The 15,646-nt window shown below is 36.5% G+C and overlaps 1 protein-coding gene across 2 annotated transcripts in view; it reads right to left on the bottom strand.

Moving 5' to 3' along the window:
* Window positions 1-15,646, bottom strand: part of LOC107226377 (tubulin polyglutamylase TTLL5) — a 310,488-nt gene that overhangs the window by 17,265 nt on the left and 277,577 nt on the right. Inside the window, exon 15 of one of the 2 annotated variants that reach the window (XM_046739187.1) lies at window positions 14,094-14,639. The exons of the other annotated variant lie outside the window; for it this stretch is intronic. Within the exon in view, the coding sequence (XP_046595143.1) occupies window positions 14,630-14,639 (10 nt within the window). The 3' untranslated portion in view covers window positions 14,094-14,629. Of the gene's footprint in view, window positions 1-14,093; window positions 14,640-15,646 lie in introns of those variants that run through there. 2 annotated transcript variants of the gene reach the window in all.

Here is a 15,646-nt window from a genome sequence, read left to right as displayed (position 1 = left end):
TCAAGCTATTTTTTAAAAATTTTCCCAGTCAGATTCATACCCCCGTTTTATCAGGATTTGTGCGGGCGATTTCCCCGCTTCTGACGTCACGAAATATATATAGGACATGCCAGGTCAGCGGGACCTTAATCTAAGTAAATAGACGAGCGTCAAACCTGCCGGTTTTTCCATACATGTAAAATAATTATGTAATTTACTTACCATCTTGATACCTCGAGAGCTGGCACTAAACTGAACACTGTGAAGCCTCTTAACTGGCTGCCTATATCAGAAAAGGAGAGGGGTCCATACATTGTTGCTACTGAAATAATTTTGTCGTTCCGATCTCGCATCTCTCAAAATTCTTAAGAAATGCTCGTCAAGACTGATATAAAATGGGCGTATGTTTTTTTAATAAGGAAAAGTTCTGACAGTAATGGAAAATAGAGATTACTAAAAACACATGTATTGTTTTTTAATAATAATTTTCTGTATCTCTTGTTGTTTACGAGATAAATGCGAAAAAACGCGAATTTCATGGAAAAATCAGGTTTAGTGACCCGTACTACCTCGCCGGTGTGAGTTACGACTTTTCCGCAATGGGCACTTTTGTAGAGCGTTTAATTGTGAGAAATACTTGTCTATGGTCAAAGCAATGCCATGAAATGCCGCTGAGCTATAGAAATTTAAAGATAAAAAATCCGAGTTTTCGTGTATTTTCAAAGGGAAATCTTTACACGCCTTGGTCTAGGACTTAATATTAATATTAAGGGCTCAAACTTTCAGGGAATTTTTTTTTTTGTCTTTCCAAAAAAATTTCCTGATGGGACCGAAAAAAAAAATAGTCGAAAAAAAGCACCCAAATATACCCCCCTTTGGTCGTTTACCCACCGAAAATGTTGGATCCAAAAATTGAAAGCTCATTGATTTTTTTTTTATCACAATCGACTCGGTTTATTGTTTTTTGCATTATACTTCGACTTCGCCGGTCGACTCTCGATTCAATTATTTATGAGAAAATTTGCATGTATATCTCGAAATATATCCCGAAACGACGAAGTTTACAATGTATTACATTGTATGCGATCACGGCTTCCCCCAAATCTAGCTAGCAATTTTTCGATCGTGAGTCGCAACTCGTGTTACGAATACTCAACATCGTAATCTCGTAATAAGGGAGTGACTTCTGTATGTGCTTTGCTGCGTCGAAAAACATACAAAAATGGATAAAAACAAACCGCAACGTCCGCGCGATCTCTGCGCTTACCGTGGTTGTAAGAATTCGAAATTCACGGGAACAAAACTATACAGGTTTCCTGTGGCAGGAGATTGCCGCCTTGATGCGTGGGTAAAAAATACCGGTAAGTGTTGCATTGTAATTATTTGCATTTTTTTTCGAAATGGAAAAGTGCAAGAATCTCGGAGAACAGTAAAATCCAAAATAACTAACGCTATGCGAAAAAGGATGTACTGAAGAATGCTTGGTATATTTATTTCTTAATTTTTTTTCAAATTTTTTTTTTTTTTTTTTCGATTCTATCCAGCATACAAATTTTTTTTTTTTAAATATCATTTCCTAAATGAAAGATGAGTGCTTTCATGCATCATGAGAAACGTCTGCTGATGAATAAGAATTCTCGACCTCGTATGTAATATATTATAGATTCTTGGTGATCGGTCAATTAAGAAAACGTAATTTTAGTTGACGTTTCGACCCGGATATGGGCCCTCCTCAGAACGATTTATTTTAAAAAACTGTCAAAAATAACAAAAAAAGGAATTTTATAGTATAAATCATGGTACTAGAAGTAATCGGACCTAATTATTGTAGATGTAATACTCTTAGAGCTATTAAATATTGTTGATAGTAAGACCTTATGATTAATTGAGATAAGGATGTTTTTTGGTGTTATTTACCTTTTGAATTAAGTAAGTGTAACAAGATGTAGTCAAATTCACAATTACAATTGGTGGAAACAGTGTTCTTTTGAGTGACGGTAGACAATGTCAATCTTCAAGTTATTTTATATGTGGGAGTTAAAAGTTGGTAGTCATTAATTAAAAAGATTAAAGAACTATGTTTCTTCACAGTCAGTATGTCATAGTGTTAAAAGGTAATTAAAGAAGGTCGTTTTAGCAATGAAATTAATTCACAGGTGTCAATTGAGTGGAGGTAGGCTCTTTATAATTAAGTTCTACATGTCTAACGAAAGATTGTTGGTTGAACCAATTGGATCAACAGGTGAATAACGACTGATTGATACACAGCAATAATAATATTAGGACAGATTGGTTTCACAAAAAAACATGGTCACAAAGATACTTGAATTTTAACTCTCACCATCCTTTGTCCTTCAAAATCGGCACCATCTGTAACCTTGTTGACAGAGCTAGCTAGTACAGAGTTCCACGAAAAAAACCTGGCGCTCATATACAATGTACTAAGATCGAATGATTACCCTCATCGCCTATTACAACAACAAATTAATAAGAGACGCTCCTACATCAACAACATACTTGACCATAATATTGACTCCGCTTCCGTTGAAGATAACAATAGACCTGCTACTACATATATCCCCATTCCATATGTAGCCGGCCTATTTGAGTCACTTAATCGTTTATTCGCTAAATATAATGTAAAGTTTGTTGGAAAAAATTCAAAAGACCTACAACTAGTTTTTGATACAGGCAAAGACAAGATCCCCATAGGCAAACGATCTAATGTCGTGTATAAAATACCATGCAATGACTGCAATCAAGTCTACATAGGTCAAACGGGTCGACATCTCAATACTAGAATTAGGGAACACCAACGCAACATACATGAGATTGAAGAACGGCACACAGCTCTAACGAAACATATTATCGATAAACAGCACACATTTAATTACGACAACACAAACATCCTTTGTGAAGAAAACAATTACTATAGAAGACTGTTATTAGAAATGTGCAACATTGTAGGTCATACCAATTCCGTTAATCTCAGACAAGACGTTGAACATTTAAGCAATATTTACAAACCTCTAATCTCTGCCCACACAACAAATATTGTTTAACCTTAACTATTTTTATTTTTAAAAAAAAAATTATCTCGTCTCCATTTACAGTCCTTTCTACATAACTTTTCTTACAAAATATTTATTGTTTTTTTTTGTATAATTGTTTATAATAGGTTCACCTTCACTCTGGATTATATTGTTTTCTCCCATCAGTCGTTATTCACCTGTTGATCCAATTGGTTCAACCAACAATCTTTCGTTAGACATGTAGAACTTAATTATAAAGAGCCTACCTCCACTCAATTGACACCTGTGAATTAATTTCATTGCTAAAACGACCTTCTTTAATTACCTTTTAACACTATGACATACTGACTGTGAAGAAACATAGTTCTTTAATCTTTTTAATTAATGACTACCAACTTTTAACTCCCACATATAAAATAACTTGAAGATTGACATTGTCTACCGTCACTCAAAAGAACACTGTTTCCACCAATTGTAATTGTGAATTTGACTACATCTTGTTACACTTACTTAATTCAAAAGGTAAATAACACCAAAAAACATCCTTATCTCAATTAATCATAAGGTCTTACTATCAACAATATTTAATAGCTCTAAGAGTATTACATCTACAATAATTAGGTCCGATTACTTCTAGTACCATGATTTATACTATAAAATTCCTTTTTTTGTTATTTTTGACAGTTTTTTAAAATAAATCGTTCTGAGGAGGGCCCATATCCGGGTCGAAACGTCAACTAAAATTACGTTTTCTTAATTGACCGATCACCAAGAATCTATAATATATGAGAAACGTCTGCCCTGTGGCAGACGTCTGCCGAGAAACGTATGCCGTGTCTCTTGATGATGCAAAAAACTTATAAAAAAATTATGGTGGGAATAAATTGTTGAACAAATTTCCGTTCATGTTCCTTTCTTATATTATAGAATGAATTTGTTCGTTTCTCTGAAAATGTATGAAATTGTTCAGAATTTTCACTCCATTTTAAATTCAATTTTTATAATTTTGGTAAAATTGTGAAGGGTGAATTTTTGATATATATTCGGAGAAATATTCCGTGTTGCATCTAAGAAGTATGCGGGGTATTAAACGATCAGAAATTAAACCTATATGAATTCTCGAAAACAGAAATTTTCGAAAGGAGACAATTAAAAAAAAATCATTGCACTTGCTTGCAAATATATTTACATTAATTTCATAGTAGAAAAAATAAAGTTTTCTGGAGGTTTTCTGAACAACATTTTTTTAAACGATTGATTTCAAACTTTTTCACTTTATGATGACAACAAAAAATGTTCTTCGCATCTGCAGAAAGTTTTTTTTTTTACTGATTTTTATCTTATCGCAAAGTACTCAAAATTATCACCAAAACTTGTGGTAGGAAAAAAAAATTCTTCTATCGAGTTTCAAAGTCAATATATTCACACGGCGCGGTTTGGCGCAGATGAGTCACTTGTTAATGCAGGTACATTTTTTCCGAAATCGCAGGCAATAAGTACTTGCTGACTTTATCACCGGAAACATTACGGACGTGGGGGTTATGCCGGGAGCATTTCAGCCCGATGTACTTCATTGGCAACAGACTTTCGCAACAGGCGATTCCTCTTATGTTTCTCGAGAGTGTTGACGATTCGAAGGCCCACCCGGAAGTCCGAACTTCATCCACATATGTGGAAGGTCTAGTGGATGATTGCGCAGTCCGTACAATGGTAAGTGATGCAATTTCTCTCGCAACGCCGCACCCGGTTGAGTTCGAGTCGTTGATTCTCAACGATTCTGCGGATGAACCGGTGCCGTTCATTTCCGCGTTTGCGGCGAACCACTCTGTCATACCGGCGGGTACCGTTTCCTCGGGTTTGACGGAAACGGTGCTTGTTATGCCTTGTGAATCTGTAGAGGTACAAAGCACAGGTGAGTCCGCCTTTGATACGGTTCACTCGTCGGCATCGGCGTGTGTGCATACGCGCGTAGGTGAAGAAGATTTGCACGTTTCGGAGCATGCGCGTAAGTATAGGAAGACAGTGGTGAGCTTTGCTGATTCGGATGACGAAAATTGCACGTGGATGAGCGTAGAACCGCAACCCGATGATAGTAACCCTGCATGTCAGACGCCTGAGGGACACATGTCATGTGTGGGTGATCTGTCACTTCATGCAAAAGTGTTGCGTCATCTGCGTAAACAAAATGCCTCTTTGATACGGGAAAATGCATCGAAGACGAAAACGATTCGACAACTCCGTCAGAAGCTGAAACGAGCTTTGAGGACAGGTGCACGTGTGGAGAGAAAAAAATTGTCCCTCGATAGTTTTCTTGATCAGCAAAAGAGTTTGCGGCCGGCAGCAAGAACGATGATGAAGCTCCAATTGCACCGGAAAAATGCTCCTTACTCGGAGGAAGAAAAAGATCTTGCAAAGCAGCTTTTTTACTACTCAGCGTCTGCGTATACGCGTTTGAGAGATGCAGGATGCATGTTTCCGGCGGAAAGTACCGTGCGCAATTGGATCTCGGAGGTTGACATAAAACCCGGCTTCTGCGATTTCATATTCCAGAAGTTGAAAATCAAAATTGAAGAGTTGCCTATCGAAAATAGGGTATGCGCTCTAAAATGGGACGAGATGACAATCAAACAATTTGAAGAATATTCGGAGAAATTCGATTGCATCGAAGGTCTGGTTGATCTCGGCCCACTCGGCCGAAGGGGTGAACGCGCGCGCTATGCCTTCGTTTTCTGCCTCGACAGTTTGAACGCAAATCAATCATGGCGGCAACAACTCGCGTATTTTCTTCCCGGGACTGGCATGAAGGCCGAGGAGATTCTTACCTTGGTCGATGAATGCCTCTGTCGATTGCATGAAGCTGGAGCCGTAGTTCACCTCGTGACATGTGATCAGGGTCCCCTGAACCAAAAATTGTTCAATTCTTGTTTAAAAGTGTCAGAGGAGAGTCCGTGCTTTATGAGCGGCAGCCGAAATTACTTTGCTTCATTCGATTTTCCTCATTTGATAAAACGTCTTTGGAGCACGTTGCGAACACACAAAATACTGTACTGGAGGGGTCAGATTATCGCTTCGTACGAAGATTTTGTAAAAACTTGGAGATACGATAACTGCAGTACTACCTCGAATCTACTCTCTCACATCTCCGAGGCGCACTTGTTTCCATCGTCCTTTCAGGCGATGAACGTTAAGCGTGCTTTTCAAATTTTGAGCCGCCGTTTTGCAGCGGCAATAACAACTGCAGGCAAGGATCCACACGAGCTCAACACGGAAACGTGACAGGCTAGCGCAGCTTTTGCTAAGCGTATGAATAAAGTCATCGATTCATGCAATGCCTAAGAGCTTTTGTGCCGAAATCCTGATTAGCGTCCGCTTGCCGACAAGAATCCCGAGATCAAGGAAACGCTGACAGAGTTCGTGAAGTTTTCTTCGGAATGGACGATTGCTGACCCAAGGAGAAAGGGGACGGCTGAAAATACATCGCAACCACCGGTAATGAAAAAGGTGCCTTGTCTGAGAGGTCTGCCTCTGACAGTGAGAGCTATTCTACTTACGTATACGACGATAAAAGAGAAGTATCCCGGATTCGAGTTGGCAGCCGGACTGTGCAACCAAGATTCCGTCGAACACCTCTTCTCGAAATTTCGCCAGCGAGGTGGTTACAACCCAAACCCCACGGCTCGGATGGTTCGCTTGTCTCTGAGACACATCCTTTCTACCGGATACATCGGCAGCGGCAGCAGAGGAAATGTACAATGTCCTGACGCCGTTGCTTTAATAGAACCCTGCACGATGGTAGCTCGGGCTTTCGATACGCCAGAGAGTATGCCTGCGGATCCCAACGAACACGAATTTGACGAGGATACGGCAGAAGTTGAAAATGCTGTGGAAGCTCTGAGGCAAGAGCAGGAAACAGAAATGGCGAACGCGGAGACGTCGAAAGAAACGAAGTTACCGACCTACGAACTTTGTGCAATCAATTATTTTGCTGGTTACGTAGGTCAGCGCAACCTGCGCAAATTTCCGTGCGATCGATGTCGTTTTGGAACCGTTGAAACTCCGATGGAAGCATCATCGCCAAATTAGGTGTATACTGAACTTCGGGAATATGAACATGCTGACGCTGATGCGCCATCGGTGTCATATCTGAGCCGGCCCACAGACAAGTTCGAAAGTATCGTCAGATCGCAACTCGAAGCTTTCTATCGATTGTGGAAGACGCACTGGGCTTGCGAAGGTCTTTTGATCAATCTTATGGATGATATTATTACAGATACTGCCAGATTGTATCCTGACTGGTTTCACGAAGGTGAAATGCCTTCAGCATCGCATAGAGCTTCTACGCTTTATGGTCAAAGTGAAGGTTTTCGCTCAGACTACATTCAACAATCGGGCAGTACGACAGTCCGGATCATCTCGTACTATACACAAGCCGAACAGTAAGTTACAAAAAATTAAAGGTATTTAAATTGAATCGGAAGCTCTTAATGCGAAGATGTACCCTGACGTCAACCGGAGGCTCCATAGCTGCGCTTCATGACACTTTCTGTTGTGAAGACGTACCCGGGGAGGCTCAGTGAGTTGCGCTTAAGTATTCTCTTATTGAAGTCGTACCTGGCGATTGCCAGAGGCTCTATGAGCTGCGCTTCACGTATTTCCTTTTTTTTTGGTTTGAAGTCGTACCTGGCGATTGCCAGAGGCTCGATGAGCTGCACTTCATGTATTTCATTTTTTTTGGTTTGAAGTCGAACCTGGTGATTGCCAGAGGCTCTATGAGCTGCGCTTCATGTATTTCCTTTTTTTTGGTTTGAAGTCGTACCTGGCGATTGCCAGAGGCTCGATGAGCTGCACTTCATGTATTTCCTTTTTTTGAAGTCGTACCTGGCGATTGCCAGAGGTTCGATGAGCTGCACTTCATGTATTTCCTTTTTTTGAAGTCGTACCTGGCGATTGCCAGAGGCTCTATGAGCTGCGCTTCATGTATTTCCTTTTTTTTGGTTTGAAGTCGTACCTGGCAATTAACAGAGGCTCTGCGAGCTGCGCTTCAACCCGTATATAAATTTTTTGGTTGAATATCGGAAAATGGCATATAGCCCTAATGGCTAGCTAGTTTACATGCTATAATGATTTAACTGGCGAATCACTGGCTCTATACATAATGTTTCTACATTTAACCCAAAAATTTAAATACGGGAACGGGGGGTGGTGTTGATTGCCTTCTCGTGGTGCCCCCCGAAAACGAGTGCATTAATTTTTCTTGCTGAATAACAAGTTAAGTGTTCATGCTTATTATCCTGTTTCAAGAATAGTTTGGAATATTATTAATTTCATTCCAATTATAGTGCACTCGGCTAAACAATCAACAAAAGTATGATTCACAGAATTCTTTCAACACTTTTCTTATTGACGTTCTGTGAAATCCAGACGTTATTCAGTCACAAAAATTTCAATAGTATTTGTTCATGAGTGCTTCAATATTTGGAAAAAACAAACTCTTACGGACATTCATCTGACAATTCTACATGCCTTTACCTTCACTTTGTTTCCTCCCCAAATCCCATTACGCCTTCATTAATGAGATCATGCTGACCACGCGTGTATTGAACAACTGTAGTATATTTTTATCGTTGCGGATTGATGTGATAGTCCCCTCAAAATGTGTAGATTGAAAAATTAATATAAATGATAAATTAGTTTATTGTAATTAGTTGTTGCATGAAAAAAAATATGGTTATTAGTATAAATTTGACTAGTTTACTTGTTAATTTGGCAACGTCAATGCATGCCATGAAAAAGTCTAATTTTGAATAATTATTTTCTTGTTTAAATGTTCGGGAACCCGCCTGATCTTTTTGTACAGTCATTTTTGAATATTTCTCCAAAAATCAGATTTTTCTACAGGTTTTGAAATACTGTGCATGATCTCATTAAACAATGATTGGATTCAAGATTTTCGGTGGGGAAACGGCTGAATGGGGGTAATATTATTAAGGAATGAAGTTTGTGACCAGGAGGTAGATTGAAGAATGAAGTTTGTCGAAAAATCCGGTCAGGAAGAAGAAAGTTTAATACTTTGTAGGACTTGAGAATAAGAATCGACGTTTCGGCCGGGCCCTGCCGACCATCCTCAGGAATAAATTCTATAATAAATTAACAAAAACAGGATGCTTCAAAACAACAAATCTGAATTGAGAGCAAAGGAAATATGTTTAAACAAATATTTGTTGTTGTAAACAATCGGTGAAAATTAAACAGTTGCAAGAAAACTTGTCAAAGTGACAGTTTTAGGTTAAGTGTCAAAAATTTTTTTTGAGAAAGGTTAATAAGAGGAAAAATTGGAAAACGAGAATTGAAATATGTCAGAAAATTGCTTAATAATAATGTGGGAATTGGAATTGGGGAAAAGATTAGTTAAATTTGAAAAGATTACTCACAAAAAATGACGACCAGTACATGCTTGGGTGTTGTTAGTGATACAGCATTTCGGACGGAAGTGAAGGTTAGCGGGAACCGATCCGTGAATCTATGTTGATCACGAGTGATATTGATCTATGTTCGAAAGTCATGGAATACAAAAGGCAGGCGACCAATCGGAGTAAGGGGCGCCAAGATTTGAAAACAAAATTGTGTGAACTAGAGAATGTTGGAGTATAGGTGGCTAAGATGTTCAATATCTGTACGTTTGTTAACGGAGTTCCTTTTGTTCTTAAAGATATGAATCATTTCTTTGATGATACGTTTATACCAATTCGGTTCTGTAGCTAGGGTTATAGAATTGTTGAAATCGAAATTGTGTCCCAGGCTTAAGGAGTGATCTGCTAAAGCACATCTGTCAGTGACATGGCATTTGATATTAGAACGATGGCTAGAAATTCTATTTTTTAGGTGTTGTGACGTTTGTCCAATATAACTTTTGCTACAGTCTCGACATGGTATTTTATATACACAGTTAATTTTCTCTAAATTAGGAGTAACAGATTTTAGATGAGAAAACAGAGACAGTTTTGTAGTATTAGAAATTCTAAAAGTAATTTCAATTCCCTCGTCATTCAGAATTTTTTTGATTTGGCTAGATAGATTTTCTATATACGGTATAGAGATAGAGTTTTTAAATTTATCATTAACATCGGTTGGATTGTTGGAGTCTAAATTCCAATCAATCGAGTTGTACATTTTTTCTACTCTATACTTTTTGATATCATTAATGAATTTTGTAGGATAGCCATTGGAGATAAGAGTTGTTTCAACAAGTTTTAAATTCTTTTTAAGGAATTGAGGGTTTGAGATTCTAAGGCAACGATCAAATAAGGATATGGCGACAGATTTTTTATGTTTAATAGGATGATGTGAGTTAAAATGAATGTATCTCGCAGACCAGGTTGGTTTGTGGTGCCAATCTAAAATTATGGTGTCATTGTGGTTAATTACCATAGTGTCTAGAAAACTGATTTTTCCAACTTCTTCCAACTCAAAGGTGAATTGAATACGTGGGTGAAAATTGTTAAACTTGTTAAGAAGGAATTGTAGGTTTTCGTTCTTCACACACGTTATAATATCGTCTACGTATCGATAGTAAAAAGGTAGGCTGAAAGGGAGATTTGAAATGATTTTTTTTTTTTCAAAATGTTCGAGTACTAGATTCGCTACTACTGGGCTAATTGATGAGCCCATTGCTACGCCAAAGATTTGTTGGTAGAATTTATCTTTGTAAGCGAAATAGCATGAATCTAAACAAAGTTTGGTGGCCGCTAGGAATTCTTTTTTATTGATGTTGGTGTGAGATTTCAAATTGGGCCAGTTTTTACTGATAATCGATATTGCTAGATTGGTTGGGATGTTGGTAAACAGTGATTTGACATCTAGGGATACTAACAGGTGATCCGGAGGGATTGTTTTTCCCCTGATTTTGTTTACAAAAGACCAAGTGTCCTTGATGTGATAGTCGGATGTACCTGTTATGTTTGATAAGACACAAGAACAAAATCTCGAAATTTTGTAGGTGGGAGAATTGATGTTACAAACAATCGGTCTGAGAGGAACATTTTCTTTATGAATTTTAGGAAGAAAATATATTTTAGGAGGAAGAGAGTTAAAAGTTTTGAGGTGTTTAGCAGAGTTGGAATCTATAAATTTTTTCTGTTGCCATAGATTTATCATATCGTTGACTTGTTTTTGTATTTTTAAGGTGGGATCACGAGAGATAAGAGTATAGGTGGTCGAGTCATTAAGAATATCTTGGCATTTTTGCTCAAACTCCATCTTTTCCATGACGACTGTAATGTTACCTTTGTCAGCATCGGTGACTACTAGGTGGTTATTCTGTTTTAAAAATTCTTTGGTTTGTTTAACTTTGGAAGTTATTTGAAAGTGAGATGTGGGAGGATTTTTGCCAAGTCTGTTGCCAATGATTTGGCTGATATTTGATCTTACTTTATCTTTGGTGATTCCACTTTTGTTAAAGAGAGCTAATTCTACGCTGCTTACAATATCATCAATAGGTAACTTAACATTATTATATGGTAAACCATGATTAGGACCGAGTGATAAGGTATCCTTAATTTCAGAAGGTAACTCTGTCTTAGATAGGTTAACTAACCAATTGTTAGTGTGAAACTCTTTAGGAGTATGTATAGACTTAAGTTTGCTAAATTTTCTAATATTATCTGTCTTAATGGCACTGTAATATTATTAAACAGCTAAAAGAGAGTTTTTATACAATCGACCCGGTCTCCATTTTTTTTCTTCAGATTTTTTCTCATCCGGGTTACCAAATAACGAAGCGGGAAAAAAAAAATGGAAATAAATCTACACACTCTCGGAATTGTTTTTTTTTCATTCTTTTCTTCTCTTCTCGGTTATCAAAAACACAAAAAAGAAAGCGGGATTAAGTGAGAATATGAAATAAAAAAAAATGTAAGGAAAAAAAAAGTCGGTCCACTCTCACTTTCATTTATTTTCTCTCTTCTGAGTTACCCGTAATAAAAAAGGGGCGGGGATTAAGTAAAAAAAAGAGGCGCCAAAAACGGGGAACAAATCGATTCACTCTCGGTATTTTATTGTTTCAATTATTTGTTCTCTTCTAAAAGAAAAAAATAAATAAATAAAAAACAAAATAAAAAAATAAAAAGCGACCCGGGATCGAACCCGTGTCCCGCAATACTGCATCCTCACGTGGTATCCACTCAGCTGCGCTACAGCTACGTCCGTGTACGCGCGTTTGCTCGATATGTTTACGGAGCTTGCTCGGAATTCGTTGATGATTCTTTGGAAGATTCAGTTCGAGAAAAAAATAATTTCCCCCAACCACTTGCCCATTGCACATTTTGCATAAATGTTATCGAGCTGGCTTCGTATATTTTTACATAGACTGCGTGTACAAATATTCGAGAACACCAGGCGTCACATATTTTCATATCAATAAAAAAATAATATTTATTAAAAAAAAAAAATAAGTATTCGGGCTGGGAATGGTTAATTATTTTGGTCCAGCGTCCGCTAATTGAATCCAAAATTTATCAAATCTGGAGATACTTTTATTTACTGACATTCATAATTGAAACAAGAAAAATCCCAATTCTTGCATTCCTGGAAACATCTGTGCGAGCGGGGACAAGGATGCGATTGGCAACCACTTGCTCGAGCGACCGAGTATATCTATATATACACGATTGTGGGCCACCTTCGGTGCATGGTCGCCTAGGTGTCAGGTCGGAAATGGGCCACCTTCGGTGCGTGGCCGCCTAGGTGTCACGTCGACGCTCCAATCTAGCTGGTATCACGAAAAGCCGAGCATTGGAGATCTCCCTACTCATCTCTGTTGTAAGTGTTGTAACGCTAAATTCTGTTACCCTCGGATGAGGACTTACCGTTGACACTTTGGTGCGATTCTCCACTTATTCAAAATATCAAACTGTAACAAAATCAATTATGTTGGGCGCCAGACGCGTTAGCGTCGATTTTCAGACAATAATACAAATCAATAAAAATAACACAAAACCGTACAAAAAATAAATAGAGAACCCGTTGTATGGCTGGCTAGGCTCAGGTACTCACACGTACAACCTGGTAGAGTGGCGGTATTCAAGGCAGCTAACAGTAATTACAGAATTAACGAAAATAACGAAATAAAGAATAAACTCAAGTCAGAAGGAAAATGAACAGGTCAGTCGATCATATATTGTCGAGAAGTTTACATGGTTCAGACAGGCAAATAAAATGGTATCGACAGCGGTAGTTAATAAAATAAGCAATCGTTGTTCACAATAATTTCGGTAGAATAGCAGTAAACGGTAGCTTTGAAACGAGAGACGGCAGTTAACAGAGAAAAATGAACGTAGGTCGGGAGATGCGATATAATGCAAGAATTTACTTAAAACTACACGTCACTGGGCGTCGTGATCTTACCCAAGGTGCAAATGACGCTACGAAAATTATTATTCTGTCGATTAGAAACGAGAGAACTCTACTGCAATCGGTAGAAAACAACGTAACAATAGTTCGGTAGGTAATACGACGAATTTACCATAGATTATAACCAGTACGAGAGATTGACATTCATTAACAATTTACAAAATCGGTAGTGTAAACGGTCGACTAGATAACTTTCGGTAGAATTATTCATAAACGGTAAAATCAATAATTTATAATGATCACGGACCTGAGGAATTAAACAATGAATTCCTGAACATAACTCTCGATAGAATTATTCATAAACGATAGAGTCAATAATTTATAACGATCACGGACCTGAGGAATTAAACAATGAATTCCTGAACGTAACTTTTGAGAGAATACGAAATACAAAATTATGAGAGAGTGAGAATTTCGGAGAGTTTACAAAATAAAGAAATACACTAAATACACCGCAGTACACAAGAATAATTCGCAGAACTTAACTTAACAAAATACAGAGAAAAGAATAACAGGCAAAAATAATATAAAATTGCCAATAGTAATAGAAAAAAAAGGTGCGGTAATATTTAGAGGCTGATTCTACGCTCGGTTGTAGTCCAAGGAACTCGATATACGGTACAATAAGCACAAAAATAAATAAAAATATAATAAGCAATAACAGAAATGAAATATAAAGCACACTACTATTACAAAAGAGTATGGAATGAAATATAAAGCCAATAGGGCTCAAAATACGATAGAAAGTACAGAAGCAGGCTAATAGTAACACCATAAATCCATTAAATAAGAAACAGCTTTAGGAACGTTCATGTCACTACCATCGTATATCATTTCAAAAGTTTGCCGTTGTACTTCTTCACATCTATTAGAATCATTTTCACTATTATCAGGGTCGTTTTCAATATTTTCTTTACGATCTGAGTCTGCATTTGAATCCGCATTTAAGTCTGCTTCTGAGTCCACATTTGAGTCTATATCTGAGTCCACTTTTGAATCGACATTTGAGTCCACATCTTAGTCCGCATTTGAGTCCGTATCAGAATCCGTATTTAAATCATCTTCCAAGTCTGCATTTGAATCAGCGTCTGGATCCGCATTTAAATCAGTATCTAAATTCGTATCTGAAACCTTTATTTGTTGGTTTAAACCAACACGAACCTCTAAGGCATGGTAATTTTCCATGCATTTTTTCCATCTTTGTTGTGTCTTCAAAGGAACCTAAAAGATGAAGAATTGTAATTAATATTTAATATTATGCAATAACGTAATTACATATTAATAGTATGTAAAGAAAATTTACGATTGTTTGGAAATTTCATTGTGATGAAATTGAAAGAAAACAATGTTATTACAAATTATTTTTACTTTATAATGAGAAAATATTGCAAACAATCAATTATTTGTTAATTATTTATAAAATAATACTAATGTATTACCCTATTGTGTGATTGTAAATTAAGCAAACAAATGTAAATTTTTCAGATTTTAAATAAATGAACAAATAGTTACTATTTAAAAATGATAAATAAAAAAATTCACTTACAAATTTTTCAATTTTTTAAATGTGCATTTTTTTATCAATAAATATTTAATATTATTCTTCTCGTGACTTTTTTTAAAATTAGCTCATGCTTATTTGAGATTCATAGTCGTTTTCATTGTTAGTTAACAAGTATTTAATTTATTTCTTTAAAGCAAGAGGTGTCAAATACTTGTCACATTTTTTGTTTTCTTACAAATAATCATCACAGTTTATAAATGTTGTAAAGTAGGATATTATATAGTATATAGGTATATAGTATATAGTATATAGTATATAGTATATAGGTAGCATCATATTAATATTAAATTATTACCTCCTGATCACTGTATTTCCATAATTTATATTTTTTTTTCACTGGACAAGCAGTCAAATGTTCATTTGCTTCTAAAGAAATTTTTAATAACGAGAAAAGTTATATTATAACCTAAAAAGTATATTTATTCATTTATTTATGCTTATTTATTTTATTTATTTATTGTAACGTTATTTTTTCAATTTTTTGATGGTTATTTATGCAATAATTAAATTTTATTTTACTGTTATTGACCGTGTTAATTTACACAAAGTAAATTAACACTATTCTCGAATTGGAGTACATATTATATAAGCAATAAGGTTTGATAAAAAAAAAACGTATTATTTGTTTTCAATTTTCAAACTTTCTCGGTTAATTATTTCTTAA

The sequence above is a fragment of the Neodiprion lecontei genome, chromosome 4 (assembly GCF_021901455.1).
Source record: "Neodiprion lecontei isolate iyNeoLeco1 chromosome 4, iyNeoLeco1.1, whole genome shotgun sequence".
Classification (NCBI taxonomy): domain Eukaryota; kingdom Metazoa; phylum Arthropoda; class Insecta; order Hymenoptera; family Diprionidae; genus Neodiprion; species Neodiprion lecontei.
The sequence above is the reverse complement of the archived record's forward strand: the minus strand, read 5'-3'. Positions and strand labels throughout refer to the sequence as shown.